The sequence below is a fragment of the Oncorhynchus nerka genome, linkage group LG23, assembly GCF_034236695.1.
Source record: "Oncorhynchus nerka isolate Pitt River linkage group LG23, Oner_Uvic_2.0, whole genome shotgun sequence".
Classification (NCBI taxonomy): Eukaryota; Metazoa; Chordata; class Actinopteri; order Salmoniformes; family Salmonidae; genus Oncorhynchus; species Oncorhynchus nerka.
In genome coordinates, this window is record NC_088418.1 from 49,824,603 (window position 1) to 49,846,003 (window position 21,401).

Genomic DNA, 21,401 nt, shown 5'->3' on the forward strand with positions numbered 1-21,401 from the left:
AGGCTTAGAATAGATTTCCAAGGCATTAGTGAAGCCTTTTATTGGCCTGTTGTCTGCCAATTTGGAGATCTCCATCCCAGCATGGCTGGCAGTAGCTGTGTGGGAGAGACTGCTAAAGGGGGAACACTTTAGCACGGCAGAGTTCTATACTGTGTGTGTGTGTGTGTGTGTGTGTGTGTGTGTGTGTGTGTGTGTGTGTGTGTGTAAAAACTCGATTCTCTTCGACCAGTATTGCCTATTGCCTTAGTGCAAGTATTCCCAAACTAGGGTACTTGTTTTAAAAAATAGTTTTCGCTTTTTCAAACAGTCCATTTATATTTTCGAACTGATCTATACACTTGGGTGAGGTTTTTGTCTCACCTGAGTAGCCTCGTTTCACTGCCAAAAATACAATTAAACCATCTGGTGTTCAGTGAATTTACAACACAATGTCAAATACAGGTGGCCTAGTCAAATAATTAACGTCACATTAACCGTTACTCTCTCGCAGGAATTCCACTAACGGTCCGTAGGTAGCCAAACGTAGCTGCTGCTCGCTCTGTTTGCTCCAAATGGATAAATGGTTCAAAATAGTAAGGCCCGGGTCCATAGAGACACATACCAGCTCTACTACCAGCAGTACTACACCTGCACCTGTCGACGACACTCGTTGTTCTGCTTCCACGAGCACATCCAATGCCAGCATCAGTAATTCTAACTTTGTTGTTAGCCCAGATAGCATGGACACTGGCAGTTGTGAATCTGATGCAGCTGAAGAGCTACGACCCCCTTACTCGGGAAAGCACCAAACGTTGGACCATCGAAGTGGCGCAAATATATTATGAGAAATACATTGATTGTTCACTTATATTGGGAGTAGTGCCTTTCCTCAGTTATATGTGAAAAGTACTATCTCACAACTCAAGTGAAACCTTTACACTTGCTCAGACATTTAGAAACAAAACTTGCCAATTTGAAAAATAAGCCGCTGGAGTTTTTTGAGCGAGAATTAAGACGACTTTCGAGTAGTAAGACATGTATAAGAGCAGCAGATACCATTAATAAGAAGGGGCTAGAAGCGTCTTATATGGTGAGCTACAGAGTAGTTAGGACAGGCAAGACCCATACTATTGTGGGGGCCTTAATTCTTCCTGCTGCCGTGGATATGGCTGGGACAATACTGGGGGGAAAGGCCAAAAAAACTATACAGACAATGACTTCATCAAACAACACTGTTTCACAACGCATCAGTGACATGGCAGGAGATGTTTTGAAACTATTATTGCTTCACATACAAGCCAGGGAATTCTATGCATAACAGCTGGATGAGTCAACAGACGTGGCGGGCCTGGCACAGCTCCTGGTATATGTCCGTTACGTTTATGGGGGGTCAATTAAGGAAGACATCCTATTCTGCAAACAGGAGAGGATATTTTGAAAGTACCGGATAGCTTTGTGACATCAAATGGACTTTTGGTATCTGTACTGATGGCGCAAAAGCCATGACAGGGAGACATAGTGGAGTGGTAACCTGCGTGCAAGTAGTTGCTCCCGACTTCACTTGGGTACACTGCAGCATCCACCGAGAGGCTCTCGGGTACACTGCAGCATCCACCGAGAGGCTCTCGGGTATACTGCAGCATCCACTGAGCTCTCGGGTACACTGCAGCATCCACTGAGCTCTCGGGTACACTGCAGCATCCACCGAGAGGCTCTCGGGTATACTGCAGCATCCACCAAGAGGCTCTCGGGTATACTGCAGCATCTACCGAGAGGCTCTCGGGTATACTGCAGCATCCACCGAGAGGCTCTCGGGTACACTGCAGCATCCACCGAGAGGCTCTCGGGTACACTGCAGCATCCACTGAGCTCTCGGGTACACTGCAGCATCCACTGAGCTCTCGGGTACACTGCAGCATCCACCGAGAGGCTCTCGGGTACACTGCAGCATCCACCGAGAGGCTCTCGGGTACACTGCAGCATCCACCGAGAGGCTCTCGGGTACACTGCAGCATCCACCGAGAGGCTCTCGGGTACACTGCAGCATCCACTGAGCTCTCGGGTACACTGCAGCATCCACCGAGAGGCTCTCGGGTATACTGCAGCATCCACCGAGAGGCTCTCGGGTACACTGCAGCATCCACCGAGAGGCTCTCGGGTACACTGCAGCATCCACTGAGCTCTTGGGTACACTGCAGCATCCACTGAGCTCTCGGGTACACTGCAGCATCCACCGAGAGGCTCTCGGGTACACTGCAGCATCCACCGAGAGGCTCTCGGGTACACTGCAGCATCCACCGAGAGGCTCTCGGGTACACTGCAGCATCCACCGAGAGGCTCTCGGGTACACTGCAGCATCCACCGAGAGGCTCTCGGGTACACTGCAGCATCCACCGAGAGGCTCTTGCTGCCAAGGTAACGCCTGACAGCTTAAAAGACGTTTTGGACACTACAGTGAAAATGGTTAACTTTGTTAAAGCAAGGCCCCTGAAGTGTCGTGCATTTTCTGCACTATGCAATGATATGGGCAGCGACCATGGAACGCTTTTACAACATACAGAAGTGCGCTGGTTTTCAAGGGGCGAAGTATTGACATTTTCACTTGTCTGACCGCTTGCATGATGAAGAGTTTCTCACACGACTGGCCTATCTGGGGGATGTTTTTTCTTACCTGAATGATATGAATCTAGGATTACAGGGACTCTCCGCAACTATATTCAATGTGCGGGACAACATTCAGGCTATGATTAAGAAGTTGGAGCTCTTTTCTGTCTACATTAACAAGGACAACACACAGGTCTTTCCATCATTCAATGATTGTTTGTGTTCAAATGAAGTCAAGCTTACGGACAATGTCAAATGTGATATAGTGAAGCACCTGAGTGAGCTGGGTGAGCAATTACGCAGGTACTTTCCCGAAACGGATGACACAAACAACTGGATTCCCTTTCATGCTCTGCCTCCAGTCCACTTACCGACATCTGAACAAGAGAGCCTCATTGAAATTGCAACAAGCGGTTCTGTGAAAATTGATTTGAATCAGAAGCCACTGTCAGATTTCTGGATTGGGCTGCTCTGAGTAGCCTGCCTTGGCAAATCGTGCTGTTAAGACACTGATGTCCTTTGCAACCACGTACCTATGTGAGAGTGGATTCTCGGCCCTCACTAACAGGACAACTAAATACAGGCACAGACGGTCTGTGGGAAATGATTTAAGACTGAGACTCTCCAATACAACCCAACATTGCAGATTTATGTGCATCCTTTCAAGCACACCCTTCTCATTAACCTGTGGTGAGTTATTCACAATTTTGGATGAACAAATAAGGTTTTATATGTAAGATGGTTAAATAAAGAGCAAAATTATTGATTATTATTGTTATTTGTGCCCTGGTCCTATAAGAGCTCTTTGTCTCTTCCCACAAGCCGGGTTGTGACAAAAACTCACACTCATTCTTATGTTTAATAAATGTATCGTATAGTGTGTGTGTGTGTGTGTGTCTGTGTGTGTGTGTGTGTGTGGCAGACTTACAATGGTGGCATAAAACAACAGTTGAGAGTGCGCTGACCCTGGTGCTAGAGGGGGTACAGCTGACCCTGGTGCTGGAGGGGGTACGGCAGCTGGAGGTTGAATGTTTGAAGGGGTACGGGACTATAAAAAGTTTGGGAACCACTGCCTTAGTGTATGTCTCTGTGGCCTAATGCTCTCTCTCTCTCTCTCTCTCTCTCTCTCTCTCTCTCTCGCTTTCTCACTCTCTTACTCTCTGTCCCCCCACCCTTCTCTCCCTCTCTCCATACAGACATAGATGAATGCCAGGAGGCGACCAATAACGGCGGCTGTGACCATTTCTGCAAAAACACGGTGGGCTCCTTTGAGTGCAGCTGCCAGAAGGGCCACAAGCTCCTCACTGACGAGCGCACCTGCCAGGGTGAGCTGCCCGCCTGGCTGACGGCTGTCATACAATCCTGTCTGAAGACAGTTGCCTTTGGAAACCGGTGGCGTCGCTCCGCGATCAGATCACGGAAGGAAAGTGTCACGGAATAGGGACCGTGGAAATGGATATACTAGAATATACAGTCGGCCTAGTAGCTTCTATCATACGTCTCTATGATAGTAACTCACTCATGTGCTTCATGTTCAGAGCAGGATCATACGTAGGATCAAAACAGGGGTTGGCCTAGAAATCATTCACCTGGAATGACATGCACAGATAGGCTTGTTAGTACAATGGACTTGACATCCTTCAGTGGGTGTAATATACTGTCAGTTGTATTAAGGCATTCTGCTTCTCTCTTCATATCTAATCCCTGGTTGTGTTTGGAGGACAAATGCAGATTCCTCTATACAAGTCACAGCAAGAGACACAGGAGAGGCACACATCACAAATTATTTTATTAACAACAACACCCTGCAGTGTTTTTGTCCCCGAACCAAAAACACCAAACAACTCTATCCCAGTGTGTGTGAGTGTGTGTGTGTGTGTGTGAGAGTGTGTGTGTGTGTGTGTCTCTGTGTGTGTCTCTGTGTGTGTGTGTGTCATATTAAACACCAAACAACTCTATCCCAGTGTGTGTGAGTGTGTGTGTGTGTCATATTAAACACCAAAAAACTGCCAACTAACAGTTTATACAACTCCATACACGCCAATATCACACTCAGCCTGGGTGTGTGCTGATGGGAGGAACACACACATACACACACACACACCGACACGCTCATTCCACCCATCAGCTTACCTGATTGTAAAACTTAGCTTCCATCTGCTAACAAGTGGTATTTCTGTTCAGATTTTTATTTTTAACTTTTATTTATTTCATGTTTAAAATCTTTCCATGCTGGTAAGCTCTCCCAGGGAAAATATCTCGTGGTAATACGTGTCGGAGAAGACCTACAGCTATGCCAGGTTCCTCCGGAGACAGAAAGTGGAGGGGGAGACAAATATAGAGAGAGAGTCTTTAGGCAGCCCCTGTGCCTGTACAAGGGCAGGGGTGATGGAGAATGGGGTGTGCAATAATCACCAGGAACATAAAGACTCCCTACAGGTAGCTGTATGAAAACAATATCGTAGAGGTCAAGACGACAGAGGGAGCAGAGCTTTAGCTTTGCAGACACACTATGCTTATTAAGAGGCAATAGACAGGCTACATTCTTTGGTGTTTTAATAAACAGGGACACTGTCCTTGGGTGTGTTACACCCGACCGCACAAACAGACAGACACCTGCACATCAGCCAAGCCAACAACTGGCACCTCTCTGTGAAATGAGATGATACAAGTCATTCCAGTGCTGCGCGGTGGCTGGGGTTGTGGTCTGATGCTAGTTTAATTAATCAGGTATGATAATGTAACCCGAGCCCGTCATATAGACAGCTGCCTGGAGGACTGTAGCAAAGCAGCCAACAGAAGCCAGGCCTCAACAACTTCCTCCTCATGACAAACTTTATCACAACACAGCGTATTTTTAGCCTCTGTAAATCTCCACAGCCCAGATGACTTGGTATTGAAACAGCCCAGGTGAGTTGGAGACGCTGGACTGAAGAAATGTGTTGCTACTGTCAGCCACCCAAATATGTCATTACATCGGTCTCACTAAAGTTGAATAAAACAATTGTAAACCAAAAACCAGGGCTTGTATTTGCAAGTGTCTCCGAGTAGGAGTGCTGATCTTGGATCAGTTTGACCTTTTAAGTCACAATGAATATGATTATATTGCTAGGGGGGGGCTGATCCTAGATCAGCACTCCTACTCAGAGATGCTTGATACCGTACATACAGCCACTGGTCCTGACCACAGTGAGTTGGTCTGATCTCTCCCAGGCCTGGGGTGGAGGGCTTGTCTGAAAGACTGAATTGGATCGGTAAGTCTCCACTGAGAACACCTCTTGGTGTTGTTTAGTGAGCAGAGCTCTGCTTTGGACTCCAGTCTGATTAATGGACCGGTCTTATTAGCTGTGGCTGAATAATGGGTGTTTGTGTGGAGAAGAGCCGTAGAGAGCAATATCTATGAGTCATATATCAGCTAGTTGGTTTCTCAAAAGGAAGCAAACATGCGCTCTGCTACAACCAAGGACGATGACTTAATTGTCAGTCCTACACTAGTCAACACTAACGTTTAGCATGATTATATAGGCATGTCTATGTATTGTGTGGGAGTGCACAGATCTGTGTGTATGACTATTCAGCAACCAACCTGATATCCTTACTGACACAGACCCTGTAACCCTGTCACCCTGTCACCTGTAACCCTAACAACCTGTCACCTGTAATCCTGTCACCCTGTCACCTGTAACCCTATCAACCTGTCACCTGTAACCCTATCAACCTGTAACCCTATCAACCTGTCACCTGTAACCCTATCAACCTGTCACCTGTAACCCTGTCACCTGTAACCCTATCAACCTGTCACCCTGTCACCTGTAACCCTATCAACCTGTCACCTGTAACCCTGTCACCCTGTCACCTGTAACCCTATCAACCTGTCACCTGTAACCCTATCAACCTGTCACCCTGTCACCTGTAACCCTGTCACCCTGTCACCTGTAACCCTATCAACCTGTCACCTGTAACCCTATCAACCTGTCACCTGTAACCCTATCAACCTGTCACCTGTAACCCTATCAACCTGTCACCCTGTAACCCTATCAACCTGTCACCTGTAACCCTGTCACCTGTAACCCTGTCACCCTGTCACCTGTAACCCTGTCACCTGTAACCCTATCAACCTGTCACCCTGTAACCCTATCAACCTGTCACCCTGTCACCTGTAACCCTATCAACCTGTCACCCTGTAACCCTATCAACCTGTCACCCTGTCACCTGTAACCCTATCAACCTGTCACCTGTAACCCTATCACCTGTAACCCTGTCACCCTGTCACCTGCAACCCTATCAACCTGTCACCCTATCAACCTGTCACCTGTCACCTGTAACCCTATCAACCTGTCACCCTGTAACCCTATCAACCTGTCACCCTGTCACCTGTAACCCTATAAACCTGTCACCTGTAACCCTGTCACCCTGTCACCTGTAACCCTGTCACCCTGTCACCTGTAACCCTATAAACCTGTCACCTGTAACCCTATCACCCTGTCACCTGTAACCCTGTCACCCTGTCACCTGTAACCCTATCAACCTGTCACCTGTAACCCTATCAACCTGTCACCTGTAACCCTGTCACCCTATCACCTGTAACCCTATCAACCTGTCACCCTGTAACCCTATCAACCTGTCACCCTGTCACCTGTAACCCTATCAACCTGTCACCCTGTAACCCTATCAACCTGTCACCCTGTCACCTGTAACCCTGTCACCCTATCACCTGTAACCCTGTCACCCTATCACCTGTAACCCTGTCACCTGTAACCCTATAAACCTGTCACCTGTAACCCTGTAACCCTATCAACCTGTAACCCTGTCACCTGTAACCCTATCAACCTGTCACCCTGTCACCTGTAACCCTATCAACCTGTCACCTGTAACCCTATCAACCTGTCACCCTGTCACCTGTAACCCTGTCACCCTGTCACCTGTAACCCTATCAACCTGTCACCTGTAACCCTATCAACCTGTCACCTGTAACCCTATCAACCTGTCACCTGTAACCCTATCAACCTGTCACCTGTAACCCTATCAACCTATCACCCTGTAACCCTATCAACCTGTCACCTGTAACCCTGTTACCTGTAACCCTATCACCCTGTCACCTGTAACCCTGTCACCTGTAACCCTGTCACCTGTAACCCTATCAACCTGTCACCTGTAACCCTATCAACCTGTCACCTGTAACCCTGTCACCTGTAACCCTATCAACCTGTCACCCTGTAACCCTATCAACCTGTCACCCTGTCACCTGTAACCCTATCAACCTGTCACCCTGTAACCCTATCAACCTGTCACCCTGTCACCTGTAACCCTATCAACCTGTCACCTGTAACCCTGTCACCTGTAACCCTGTCAACCTGTCACCTGTAACCCTATCAACCTGTCACCCTATCAACCTGTCACCTGTCACCTGTAACCCTATCAACCTGTCACCCTGTAACCCTATCAACCTGTCACCTGTAACCCTGTCACCCTATCACCTGTAACCCTGTCACCTGTAACCCTATCAACCTGTCACCTGTAACCCTGTCACCCTGTCACCCTGTCACCTGTAACCCTGTCACCCTGTCAACTGTAACCCTATAAACCTGTCACCTGTAACCCTATCAACCTGTCACCTGTAACCCTATCAACCTGTCACCCTATCAACCTGTCACCTGTAACCCTATCACCCTGTCACCTGTAACCCTGTCACCCTGTCACCTGTAACCCTATCAACCTGTCACCTGTAACCCTATCAACCTGTCACCTGTAACCCTGTCACCTGTAACCCTATCAACCTGTAACCCTGTCACCCTGTCACCTGTAACCCTATCAACCTGTCACCTGTAACCCTATCAACCTGTCACCTGTAACCCTATCAACCTGTCACCTGTAACCCTATCAACCTGTCACCTGTAACCCTGTCACCCTGTCACCTGTAACCCTGTCACCCTGTCACCTGTAACCCTATCAACCTGTCACCCTGTCACCTGTAACCCTGTCACCTGTAACCCTATCACCCTGTCACCTGTAACCCTGTCACCTGTCACCCTGTCACCTGTAACCCTATCAACCTGTCACCCTGTCACCTGTAACCCTGTCACCTGTAACCCTGTCACCCTGTCACCTGTAACCCTATCAACCTGTCACCTGTAACCCTGTCACCTGTAACCCTATCAACCTGTCACCTGTAACCCTGTCACCTGTAACCCTATCAACCTGTCACCTGTAACCCTGTCACCCTGTCACCTGTAACCCTGTCACCTGTAACCCTATCAACCTGTCACCATGTAACCCTGTCAACCTGTCACCTGTAACCTGTAACCCTGTCACCTGTAACCTTGTCACCTGTAACCCTATCAACCTGTCACCCTGTCACCTGTAACCCTATCAACCTGTCACCTGTAACCCTGTCACCTGTAACCCTATCAACCTGTCACCCTGTCACCTGTAACCCTGTCACCGTGTAACCCTGTCACCTGTAACCCTATCAACCTGTCACCTGTAACCCTGTCACCCTATCACCTGTAACCCTGTCACCTGTAACCCTATCAACCTGTCACCTGTAACCCTGTCACCTGTAACCCTGTCACCCTGTCACCTGTAACCCTATAAACCTGTCACCTGTAACCCTATCAACCTGTCACCTGTAACCCTATCAACCTGTCACCTGTAACCCTATCAACCTGTCACCTGTAACCCTATCAACCTGTCACCCTGTCACCTGTAACCCTATCACCCTGTCACCTGTAACCCTGTCACCTGTAACCCTATCAACCTGTCACCTGTAACCCTGTCACCTGTAACCCTATCAACCTGTCACCTGTAACCCTATCACCCTGTCACCTGTAACCCTGTCACCTGTAACCCTATCAACCTGTCACCTGTAACCCTATCACCCTGTCACCTGTAACCCTGTCACCTGTAACCCTATCAACCTGTCACCTGTAACCCTATCAACCTGTCACCTGTAACCCTGTCACCTGTAACCCTATCAACCTGTCACCCTGTCACCTGTAACCCTATCAACCTGTCACCTGTAACCCTATCAACCTGGCACCTGTAACCCTATCAACCTGTCACCTGTAACCCTGTCACCTGTAACCCTATCAACCTGTCACCTGTAACCCTGTCACCTGTAACCCTATCAACCTGTAACCCTGTCACCCTGTAACCCTATCAACCTGTCACCCTGTAACCCTGTCACCCTGTCACCTGTAACCCTATCAACCTGTCACCTGTAACCCTATCAACCTGTCACCTGTAAACCTGTCACCTGTAACCCTATCAACCTGTAACCCTATCAAACTGTCACCTGTAAACCTGTCACCTGTAACCCTATCAACCTGTCACCTGTAAACCTGTCACCTGTAACCCTATCAACCTGTCACCTGTAACCCTGTCACCCTGTAACCCTATCAACCTGTCACCTGTAAACCTGTCACCTGTAACCCTATCAACCTGTCACCTGTAACCCTGTCACCTGTAACCCTATCAACCTGTCACCTGTAACCCTGTCACCCTGTAACCCTATCAACCTGTCACCTGTAACCCTGTCACCTGTAACCCTATCAACCTGTAACCTGTAACCCTGTCACCCTATCAACCTGTCACCTGTAACCCTGTCACCCTATCAACCTGTCACCCTGTAACCCTATCAACCTGTCACCTGTAACCCTGTCACCCTATCAACCTGTCACCTGTAACCCTGTCACCCTATCAACCTGTAACCCTGTAACCCTGTCACCTGTAACCCTATCAACCTGTCACCCTGTAACCCTGTCACCTGTAACCCTATCAACCTGTCACCTGTAACCCTGTCACCATGTCACCTGTCACCCTGTCACCTCTAACCCTATCAACTTGTCACCTGTAACCCTATCAACGTGTCACCTGTAACCCTGTCACCTGTAACCCTATCAACCTGTCACCCTGTAACCCTGTCACCTGTAACACTATCAACCTGTCACCTATAACCCTGTCACCCTGTAACCATGTCACCTGTCACCCTGTCACCTCTAACCCTATCAACTTGTCACCTGTAACCCTATCAACGTGTCACCTGTAACCCTGTTACCTGTAACCCTGTCACCCTATCAACCTGTCACCTGTAACCCTGTAACCCTGTCACCTGTAACCTGTAACCCTGTCACCTGTAACCCTGTCACCTGTCACCCTGTAACCTGTAACCTGTAACCCTGTCACCCTATAACCTGTCACCTGTAACCTGTAACCCTGTCACCCTGTAACCTGTAACCCTGTCACCCTGTAACCTGTCACCTGTAACCTGTCACCTGTAACCTGTAACCCTGTCACCTGTAACCCTGTCACCTGTCACCTGTAACCTGTAACCCTGTAACCTGTCACCTGTAACCTGTCACCCTGTAACCTGTAACCCTGTCACCCTGTCACCTGTAACCTGTAACCCTGTCACCCTGTAACCTGTCACCTGTAACCCTGTAACCTGTCACCCTGTCAACCTGTCACCTGTCACCCTGTCACCTGTAACCCTGTAACCCTGTCACCCTGTCACCTGTCACCCTGTAACCTGTCACCCTGTCACCCTATCAACCTGTCACCCTGTCACCTGTCACCCTGTCACTGTTTAGACCCCCACCCACATAACCAGGTTGCATGTACACTGTTATTCCAGACAGAATATTTTCAAATGCTCCTGCAGTGTCCAGTCCTCCAACCCCCACTCTGTCCTAACTGTCATGTAGACACTGTCTATATTGTCCATCAGTCCTTGGTGAGGGCATGGTCAGTGTTAACTCTGTTCTAACTGTCATGTAGACACTGTCTATATTGTCCATCAGTCCTTGGTGAGGGCATGGTCAGTGTTAACTCTGTCCTAACTGTCATGTAGACACTGTCTATATTGTCCATCAGTCCTTGGTGAGGGCATGGTCAGTGTTAACTCTGTTCTAACTGTCATGTAGACACTGTCTATATTGTCCATCAGTCCTTGGTGAGGGCATGGTCAGTGTTAACTCTGTTCTAACTGTCATGTAGACACTGTCTATATTGTCCATCAGTCCTTGGTGAGGGCATGGTCAGTGTTAACTCTGTTCTAACTGTCATGTAGACACTGTCTATATTGTCCATCAGTCCTTGGTGAGGGCATGGCCAGTGTTAACTCTGTTCTAACTGTCATGTAGACACTGTCTATATTGTCCATCAGTCCTTGGTGAGGGCATGGTCAGTGTTAACTCTGTCCTAACTGTCATGTAGACACTGTCTATATTGTCCATCAGTCCTTGGTGAGGGCATGGCCAGTGTTAACTCTGTTCTAACTGTCATGTAGACACTGTCTATATTGTCCGTCAGTCCTTGGTGAGGGCATGGCCAGTGTTAACTCTGTTCTAACTGTCATGTAGACACTGTCTATATTGTCCGTCAGTCCTTGGTGAGGGCATGGTCAGTGTTAACTCTGTTCTAACTGTCATGTAGACACTGTCTATATTGTCCGTCAGTCCTTGGTGAGGGCATGGTCAGTGTTAACTCTGTCCTAACTGTCATGTAGACACTGTCTATATTGTCCGTCAGTCCTTGGTGAGGGCATGGTCAGTGTTAACTCTGTTCTAACTGTCATGTAGACACTGTCTATATTGTCCATCAGTCCTTGGTGAGGGCATGGTCAGTGTTAACTCTGTTCTAACTGTCATGTAGACACTGTCTATATTGTCCATCAGTCCTTGGTGAGGGCATGGTCAGTGTTAACTCTGTCCTAACTGTCATGTAGACACTGTCTATATTGTCCATCAGTCCTTGGTGAGGGCATGGCCAGTGTTAACTCTGTTCTAACTGTCATGTAGACACTGTCTATATTGTCCGTCAGTCCTTGGTGAGGGCATGGTCAGTGTTAACTCTGTTCTAACTGTCATGTAGACACTGTCTATATTGTCCATCAGTCCTTGGTGAGGGCATGGTCAGTGTTAACTCTGTTCTAACTGTCATGTAGACACTGTCTATATTGTCCGTCAGTCCTTGGTGAGGGCATGGTCAGAGTGACCCACTATGGTCCAGTTCATGGCAGTATCTCAAATGGCACCCTATTCCCTAGGAGCCCTGGTCCAATGTAGTGCACTATATAGGGAATAGATTGTCATGGGGCTCTAGTCAAAAGTAGTGCACTATATTCGGAATGGTGCTATTTTTGGACAGCCCCCGTGTGTAAACAGTAGCATTACATACAATCTGTTTCTCCTCTCAGATATTGACGAGTGTTCCTTTGAGAGGACCTGTGACCACACCTGCGTCAACTACCCTGGCAGCTTCGACTGTGTCTGTCAGGAAGGATACACTCTGTACGGCCTCACACACTGCGGAGGTGAGTATAACACAGACATGCATGGGATTGCACGCACGCACACACACACACACACACACACACACACACATACTTAGAAAGATATGGGAAAGAGATAGACAGGCAGCTAGGGAGAGGCACTGATAGAATTAATTGATTGACACAAAGTAAGAAGCCCTGAGAGACTGACAAGGAGGAAGAGAGAGTAAGAAAGAGAGGGGAGAGAGAGAAACAGAAAGAGAAAGAGTGTTTTCATTGTGTGTGTTGGTGAGGGGTGACCGAGCACGTGCAGACGGAGCTGCCGAAAACACACTCGCACCTCAGTTAGCCCTCCGTACCAGCGTCCCTGCCTGTGTGTGCATGTGTGTGTGTGGTACCTGTTTACACGCATGTCAAGCGGGGGCAGTAGGTGTGTGTGTGTTGTGATCCCACTTCACCTGGCCCTGTCTGACTGACAGCCATGTTCTTCAGAGGTAGACTAAACAGGCCACTGTCTAAAGGGCGTTTCATTAGCAGTCAACAGATACCAGTCAGTCAGATATAGAGCACGGAGAGGACATGAGCTGTCTGTCTCACACTGATGACATCACACACTCACACGTAGCACATGCTCTGTCTTGATGATGTCATTCTGAACTTTGATGATACCCAACCACGTATGTGTGCGCAGACGCACACACACACACACACACACACACACCCTCTGACTGTTTTCTATGTGGTTGTGTCTCAGACATAGATGAGTGCAGCATTAACAACGGGAGCTGTGAGCACAGCTGTGTGAACACACAGGGAGGCTATGAGTGTCTGTGTCCGCCCGGTCAGAAACTCCACTGGAACAAGAAGGACTGCACCAGTAAGCACCTAAACGTCTACTGTGTGTGTGTGTCTTCTATACACATAGGAGAGTGTGTGTGAGTGTGCGTGTGTGTCATCGTTTTTGTGCTGTGACGGGTCGGTGGTTGTCACGGTGACGTGACCCTCTATGTTCCTCAGAGGCGGTGAAGTGTTTGGCCGACGGGAAACCAGCGCCGCGCGCCCAGCTCAGCTGTGACAAGAGAGGAGGGGTGGAGGTGTGCTCCCTCTCCTGTCCGTCCAACGCACTCTTCCTCGCAGGTACGTGGCTCAGTCCTACACACCCCAACACACACACACACCTTACAGCAAGGAGGAACTGTTTTACAAAAAGACCAAACCTTCACTCTTTCTCCCCAGCAGAATCCTAGCCTTTAACCTCGACTCTCCTCAATCTGCAATCTACACTCCCTCCTTCTCTGGTTAAACTACATTAATCCTCTACCTTCTCTGATCTGGACTGGTCTGGTGAGGTTTAGTCCCATGCGCTAGTATTCAGCTGACTCTTATCGATGACCAATGCCTGTGTAGCAGCGTGTTTACTGAGCTCCAGCCACTCCGCTTTCTCTGCTGCCCTCTAGAGGCCAAGGCCAGTCCTCACGCTGCTCTCCATTCAAGCAGAGCTCCACTGAAAGTTTCCCACGTGAATGAAGGGCTCAGATTAAAGAACTAATCTATCTACCTACCTACCTTTCTCAGTCACTGGCCAAAGGATCCATCAGGGGGCATTTCAGCTAAAAGTATTTCACTCAGTGAGTGATTTCGTCTGGTGTTGCCCCTAAGGCTATAAATGGCTATAAAGCTATTGGCTGTCAATGCAGGTGCCCTGGTCCTTCTGTGAATGTGCTTAACACAGACCAACATCTGTAAAACAATGACATTCTTTAATCGGGCCTGCCATATTTCTGTTGGGACTGTTTTGAGTAGACAGCTACTCCGTTTGGTTTGGCTGCTGTAGTGTGAGACTGATGGATAGCGCTCAAACACAAAGTGAAATAATATTGCTTTTTTATCTTTCTTGATAATGTCTTAATTTGGGGGATATGGAAAGCTTTTAAATTCTTGTGGTTGCACTTTATTCACATCCCACTTTATGAGCTCTGAAGTCTTCATCCCTCATTTGACTATCTAGATATGTGTGTGTGTGTGTGTGTGTGTGTGTGTGTGTGTGTGTGTGTGTGTGTGTGTGTGTGTGTGTGTGTGTGTGTGTGTGTGTGTGTGTGTGTGTGTGTGTGCCTGCGTGTGTGTGCCTGCGTGTGTAAGTGCGTGCGTGTGTGTGCCTGCGTGTGTAAGTGTGCGCGAACATTCATGAGTCAGCATAGATCTGTCATTCGGGTTCTGTAATAATCTCTCTCCATCCATAAGGGAATGTGTATGTATACACGTGTGTGTGTGTGTGTGTGTGTGTGTGTGTGTGTGTGTGTGTGTGACTGAGGTGTGTGTGAGTGTGTTTTCTTTTATGGCAGACTTCATATGGCAGTCTCTTGTAACTCTTAAATACTAGAGAAAGTGAGGCCATAGAAAACTAATACAAGTATTTTACTCCTCCGCACTCCATCAGAACCTCAACTAGCCAAGAGAAACACTCACACACACACACAAACACACACACACACACACCCCCCAGGCGGTTAGCGTAGCAGGGAGATTGGGTCTCACTGCTCCTCAGACGGACCCCTCTATCACTTTGACAGCAATCCCATATTTCCTCATGTCCCATGTCACCCTGTCCCTCAGTGCTGTCAGTTTAATAGCCATAAACAAGTCAGCCAGTGGCAGAAGACAGGGATACTGTAAGCAGAGCTGGTCTAAATGGATCGACCTTGGATGGACTGGGTTGTAACTGACATGTACTTGTGTGTGTCCCGCCAGACTCTGAGAACAGCTACACACTAAGCTGTGGTGTGCCGGTGCAACCTGGGAAGGCACCGCAGAAGAGGAACACCACCACCGCCCTGCTCACCTGTGCAGGTATGCAATGCATTATGGGACATGTATTAAGGGACAGAGATGTCATGCTTTGTTCAATATAAAGATATTTAACTATACCACTTCAGCTAAAACACACACATACCATGAGATCAGGGTCTCGCAGCTCGGTCATGACCTTGTAGCGTCGATGCAGTTGACATCTTTTCACTTCTCTCGTTGCCGTTGAGTTTAAATTCCTCAATTTCTTCATTCCCTCCATCGGAATCTTCACTCCCCTGCCTTTGGTGCTCGCCATATCGTCACTCCTATATTTCCTTCAGCACTCTGTAGATTCTGGACAGGCAGAGGACCCTCGCACGGCCAGAGGAATGCACTGAGAGGGAGAGAGAGAGAAAGAGGGAGAGGGGTGGAGAGGTAGATGGAGAGTGTGTGTGAGAGAGATAGAGATGCAGAGATATAAAGTCTCACCATCTGGCTGGGGGTGTGAGTGTTAAGTGATATGAAATACGGTTACGATGATGATGGTGGTGATGATGATGATGACGGTGATGATGATGGTGGTGATGATGATGATGATGGTTACGATGATGATGATCAAGACAGCTTATGTGGAGTCCCAAACCACTAACAGCTCAGTCCATTCAGCGCCTCTGCTTTTCAGCAGCAAACTGGAGCCAGTGGTGTCCTGGTGAGTATGTTGTTAGTGGTTAATGGACAGAGCCACACACACAGCCCTTCATGGCCTCTCAGTGTGCTGTGTGTTTACCTGGCTCCGATCTCAATGTTCCTATCCACTCAGCGTACCCATAACCACACACACACACACACACACACACACACACACACTGACCCTTGCGTGTCTCCAGCACCTCGTTAAAAGGACAGCCATCCCGACCACCCAATACATGACCGACAAACAGACACAAACACACACATTCCGTCTACAAGCCTCCCTGGTGTCGGCTGGACTGCTGATCGCCGGGACGATGTGGGTTTTTGGTTTTGCCTTTATTGCCAGAGAGACAGGCAGAGCGTGATGAAGCATTTGGCTGTGTTAGTTCCTCTCTGACCTAAACTTCACCTCAACCAGGGAACACCAATAAAGGTGGCCTGGAGATGTGCTCTGAAGTGTGTTATCATGTGCCATGGGCAGTGGACCATCATTAAGGGCCCGGAGTTGGTCAGGTCAGGTGATCAGGATAAAACTCCTGTCCCTAATTATGATGTTATTCATAGGATGTCAAAAGGTCATTCATTAGTGTATATTTCTGTGTCTTTCTCCTTGATGTAAATGAAGATACGTTACCCCCGCCCATCAAGCAGAAGGCCCGCTTCAAGGTCAAAGATGCCAAGTGTCACCTGAGACCCAGGAACAAGGAAAAACACAGAGAGATGTCCAAGCCGAGCCTGCAAGGTAAATCCTGCTACTCCTAAATGACTGTACAAACTGTACTGTATAACACAGGCTACTCCTAACTTAGAGTGTACAGCATCAAGTAATACAGACCGAACTAAGACTAAGAAGGTATACACGATGCAAGATACTGTAGCAGTAATAATAAACCAACAGTTAGATGTGCCCTGAGCTGTGCCCTTACACCTGCCATAACTCCGAAACAAACAATACTAAACAATGCACAACAGCATCCTATCAACTTCCTCTTCTTATCTTCTTCCTCATCCTCCCCTTCTTCTTCTCAGGGGGTCCGCTCCCGTGTACTGACGACTGCCAGGTGACCTTTGTCAATCTGAAGTGTGATTCATCCAAGAAGCGGCGGCGTGGACGCAAGTCCCCTTCCAAAGAGGTTTCCCACATCACAGCTGAGTTTGAGATGGAGATGAAGGAAGCCTCAGGTCAGTGTGACTGTGCAACCTCAGGTCAGTGTGTGTGTGTGTGTGTGTGTGTGTGTGTGTGCTGATTGCATATACGCCACATTTTAGACTCATGTAACCTATTTCTGTATGGGTGTGAGCAATGTGAGTTTTCTGTTATATCGAGTGTGTGTGCTTGTATATTCCTCTCTGCAGACTTGTGTAACGTGGAGTGTGTGAGGGAGCGTATGAAGCAGAGGTTACAGAGTGCCATGCGGACTCTGAGGAAGTCCATCAACAAGCAGCAGTTCTATATCCAGTTCTCTGGTACCGAGTACGAGGTGGCCCAGAAACCTGCACTGCACGTTGAGCAATGCAGCACCGGACAGGTCTTACGGGACGGCAAGTGTGGTGAGCATCCTGTGCAAGGCATCCTGGGATATGGAGTTGTTGTAGCTTACTGTTCCATGTGCAGGTAACTGCCAAAATAAAGAAAAACACTTGGGTAAATTAGGGATACAAAGTATATTGAAAGCAGGTGCTTCTGTACAGGTTTGGTTCCTGAGCAATTCCTAAACAATTAATATCCCATAATGCTTAAGGTCATGTATAAAAATGCTGGGCAGGCCCAGTTGCCCATTATGTTTTGTCTGCCATGGCAATGCCCCCATCCACAGGGGGGTCTGAGTGGTCGCCGAATAGTTTGATGCGCATGAAAACGATGTAAACTATATTCCATGACCTTCTCAGTCACCAGATCTCAACCCAATGGTGAATGTGCATAAAGATGGCTGCCCCCATGTACTTACCACAAATACCTTTTTTGCTACGTTCGGCGTATTGTACATTACTCTCCGTTACTCCTTTTTTTTGTATCGGTATAGGCCTACACGATCCCAATTCTAGCTCCAAGACGCCGGCAATTTGAAAAACGGGAAAAGTCGATTGTGCTGATTTACTGGCACATTGAAACAGGTCGCGCGCCGTAGTTTAAGAACTCTGTAGCTAAAAACAATGACGTCGTAACTGAATTCCCCCGTCTTTATGCACCTTCATTGAACACTTAAGAGAGATTCTGGAGTGACTCCTGAGACATCATTTTTCACCACCATCAACAAAACACCAAATTATGGAAATTCTCATGGAAGAATGGTGTCGTATCCCTCCAGTAGAGTTCCAGACACTTGTAGAATCTATGCCAAGGTGAACTGAAGCTGCTCTGGTTTGTGGTGGTCCAACGCCCTATTAAGACACTTTATGTTGGGGTTTACTTTATTTTGGCCTATACATCACAGCTGCAGTTTGACACAGTGTGTGTAGGCTAAAGCCAACTTCCGTCTCTGTTTATGCAGTGTATGTGGGATATACCATACCATGATATGCTAAACATGTCTCTCTCATCTCTCTTTCTCTGTGTGTACGTCTATCTCTCTCCCTGGCTCAGTGAGCTGTGGTGTGGGGACGTACTATAGTGGAGACCATGATCAGTGTATCGTGTGTCCCCCTGGTACATACCAGGACACAATGGGTCAGCTGTCCTGTGAACCCTGCCCCAGCACCGAGGGACAGGGCATCGCCGGGGCCAAGAACGTCTCCCAGTGCGGAGGTGTGTGTGTGTGTGCGTGCGTGTGCGCGTGTGTGTGTGTGTGTGTGTGTGTGGCAGTCTTATGTCCGCTGTGGTTTGGCACCACCCTGTGGTTATTAAACAGTTTTCCAATTATATTGGAGACCATGGTCTGTTTCCCACTTTGTCCTCTAGATAGCAGCAAAGACCCAGGACTCCATAGATAGATCAGCCCGGCTAGCTCAGTCGGTAGAGCATGAGACTCTTAATCTCAGGGTCGTGGGTTCGAGCCCCACGTTGGGCGGTTCCTTTTGATTCACAAGGGATTTCATAACCTCACCAGCGGTACTCTGGAACTGACTCCATCTCATTAAACATTGAAGTTCTACTTCCAACATTATAGGTCAGTTGAAGAGATGTACGTTATAGAGCCTTGTTAAACCTCTTCCTCTCTCCACCTCTCCCAGGCCAGTGTCCGGCTGGTCAGTATTCGTCAGATGGGTTCCGTCCCTGTAACCCCTGTCCCCTGGGCTCCTTCCAGCCGGAGCCTGGACGTGTACTCTGCTTCTCCTGTGGAGGGGGCCTCATGACCAAGTACGAGGGCTCTGTCGCCTTCAGGGACTGTGAGGCCAAAGGTAACACAGAGAGAGAGAGAGAGAGAGAGAGAGAGAGAGAGAGTGTGTGTGTATTACTCTCATGTTTGTGTGTGTGTTTCTCTCCGTAGTCCACTGTGCTCCTGGACACCACTACAACTCCAGTAACCACCGCTGTATCCGCTGCCCATCCGGTACCTACCAGTCAGAGTTTGGACAGAACTACTGCATCACCTGCCCTGGCAACACCACCACCGACTTTGACGGAGCCACAAACGTCTCTCACTGCAAGAGTAAGGCCAGTCTCCCATTAGTGCAGTGAATTATTTTAGTGTTGCACATGTTTAGAGGACTCAAATGACAAGTTGTCTTGGTGTGACACGTGCTAAAACATTTCAGTTCCCAGCATTGGGGAACATTCTGGCGCCCCCTGCGTGCTCCATGTCTATAGGCACATCACTGTTCATGGCAAACTGTTCACACAAGAGAATTTTGCATGTTTAAAGCTTATTTCCTGCAATTCTACTCATTATGTCATGGGGTTCAAAGAAAATGTTTCAGTTTTGAAGCAAATTTTCTTGCAATCCTATACATTTTGCCATGTCTAATGTGTATTCATGTGATGTTTGAGTGACAAAAAAATTACAACAATATCTGTGGACTAAAAAACCTCAATATAACGACAAGTAGCTGACATGGGCTAGTTGATCTGGACATTTCTGACAAGTTATAAATAGCTCTCTGAGGTATGTAATGACTGACATGACAAAAGGAACTGATGATGCACTAACCAATTTAGACATGTCACCTTGTGCATTCTACTATTACAAAAAAAAAGAAGCACTGCTCTAAGCTATAAACATGTTCCTTGCTGCTAAATGAGTTCAATTCAAAGCCATAGTCTCCAGTGCTTCCTGACTCATCCAAGTCTCTTCTCCCTGTCTTAGACCAGGTGTGTGGCGGTGAGCTGGGGGACTTTACAGGCTTTATTGAGTCTCCTAACTACCCCGGGGACTACCCGTCCAATGTAGACTGTATCTGGACCATCAACCCCCCTCACAAGAGACGCATCCTCATCGTGGTGCCTGAGATCTTCCTCCCCATCGAAGACGAGTGTGGAGATGTGCTCGTCATGAGGAAGAGTGGTACGCACAACCAGGAAATCATTACTGTGCCAGCCAATCAGACAGCATGATATTTAATTTCATCAGCTAGCCAGGCAATTAGATTGTTACATTATTGTAGTTAGTCTATCTTGCTATCTTAATATTCATCAAGTATTATTTCAACTCTTGGTTGGTCCATCTGTCTGTCAATTAAATGTAGCCCCTCCCTCTTCGTCCCTTAGCCCTGCCCACCTCCATCACCACCTATGAGACGTGTCAGACGTACGAGCGGCCAATCGCCTTCACCTCCCGCTCCCGCAAGCTCTGGATCCAGTTCAAGTCCAATGAGGGCAACAGTGGCAAGGGCTTCCAAGTCCCCTATGTCACCTACGATGGTCAGTCTGCTGTAACTTCTACACTTCTAAGCTGCTCAGACTCCCTAACATTCAACAGTGCCTTATTAAGTCAACTATAATGTACAGTGTGACAAGGTGTGTTTGATGGTGGAATCTTAATAAACTTTTTGTGTCAGCTGAGTAATGTAACCCTGTGTTTCTTCCTGTCTGTTGTTTTGAAGAGGACTACCAGCAGCTGATAGAGGACATTGTCCGGGACGGCAGACTCTACGCATCAGAGAATCACCAAGAGATACTGAAAGTAAACAA

At 47.9% G+C, this 21,401-nt stretch overlaps 1 protein-coding gene and 1 non-coding gene across 4 annotated transcripts in view; both read left to right on the forward strand.

The window, feature by feature from the left end:
• The window catches only part of LOC115106111 (signal peptide, CUB and EGF-like domain-containing protein 1), a 168,709-nt gene that overhangs the window by 143,588 nt on the left and 3,720 nt on the right, over window positions 1–21,401 (forward strand). For 2 of the 3 annotated variants that reach the window (XM_065008192.1, XM_065008194.1), the window contains 14 exons: window positions 3,780–3,908; window positions 12,779–12,895; window positions 13,608–13,730; window positions 13,871–13,990; window positions 15,602–15,700; window positions 16,959–17,075; window positions 17,363–17,539; window positions 17,690–17,884; window positions 18,918–19,079; window positions 19,505–19,672; window positions 19,762–19,923; window positions 20,578–20,775; window positions 20,979–21,131; window positions 21,314–21,393. In XM_065008192.1, coding sequence (XP_064864264.1) covers window positions 3,780–3,908; window positions 12,779–12,895; window positions 13,608–13,730; window positions 13,871–13,990; window positions 15,602–15,700; window positions 16,959–17,075; window positions 17,363–17,539; window positions 17,690–17,884; window positions 18,918–19,079; window positions 19,505–19,672; window positions 19,762–19,923; window positions 20,578–20,775; window positions 20,979–21,131; window positions 21,314–21,393 — 2,000 coding nt within the window. The remainder of the gene's footprint in view (window positions 1–3,779; window positions 3,909–12,778; window positions 12,896–13,607; window positions 13,731–13,870; window positions 13,991–15,601; window positions 15,701–16,958; window positions 17,076–17,362; window positions 17,540–17,689; window positions 17,885–18,917; window positions 19,080–19,504; window positions 19,673–19,761; window positions 19,924–20,577; window positions 20,776–20,978; window positions 21,132–21,313; window positions 21,394–21,401) is intronic. The other variant, XM_065008193.1, reaches the window with a different exon arrangement.
• Window positions 19,269–19,341, forward strand: trnak-cuu (transfer RNA lysine (anticodon CUU)). The gene has a single exon. It is a non-coding gene; the product is annotated as a tRNA-Lys (tRNA).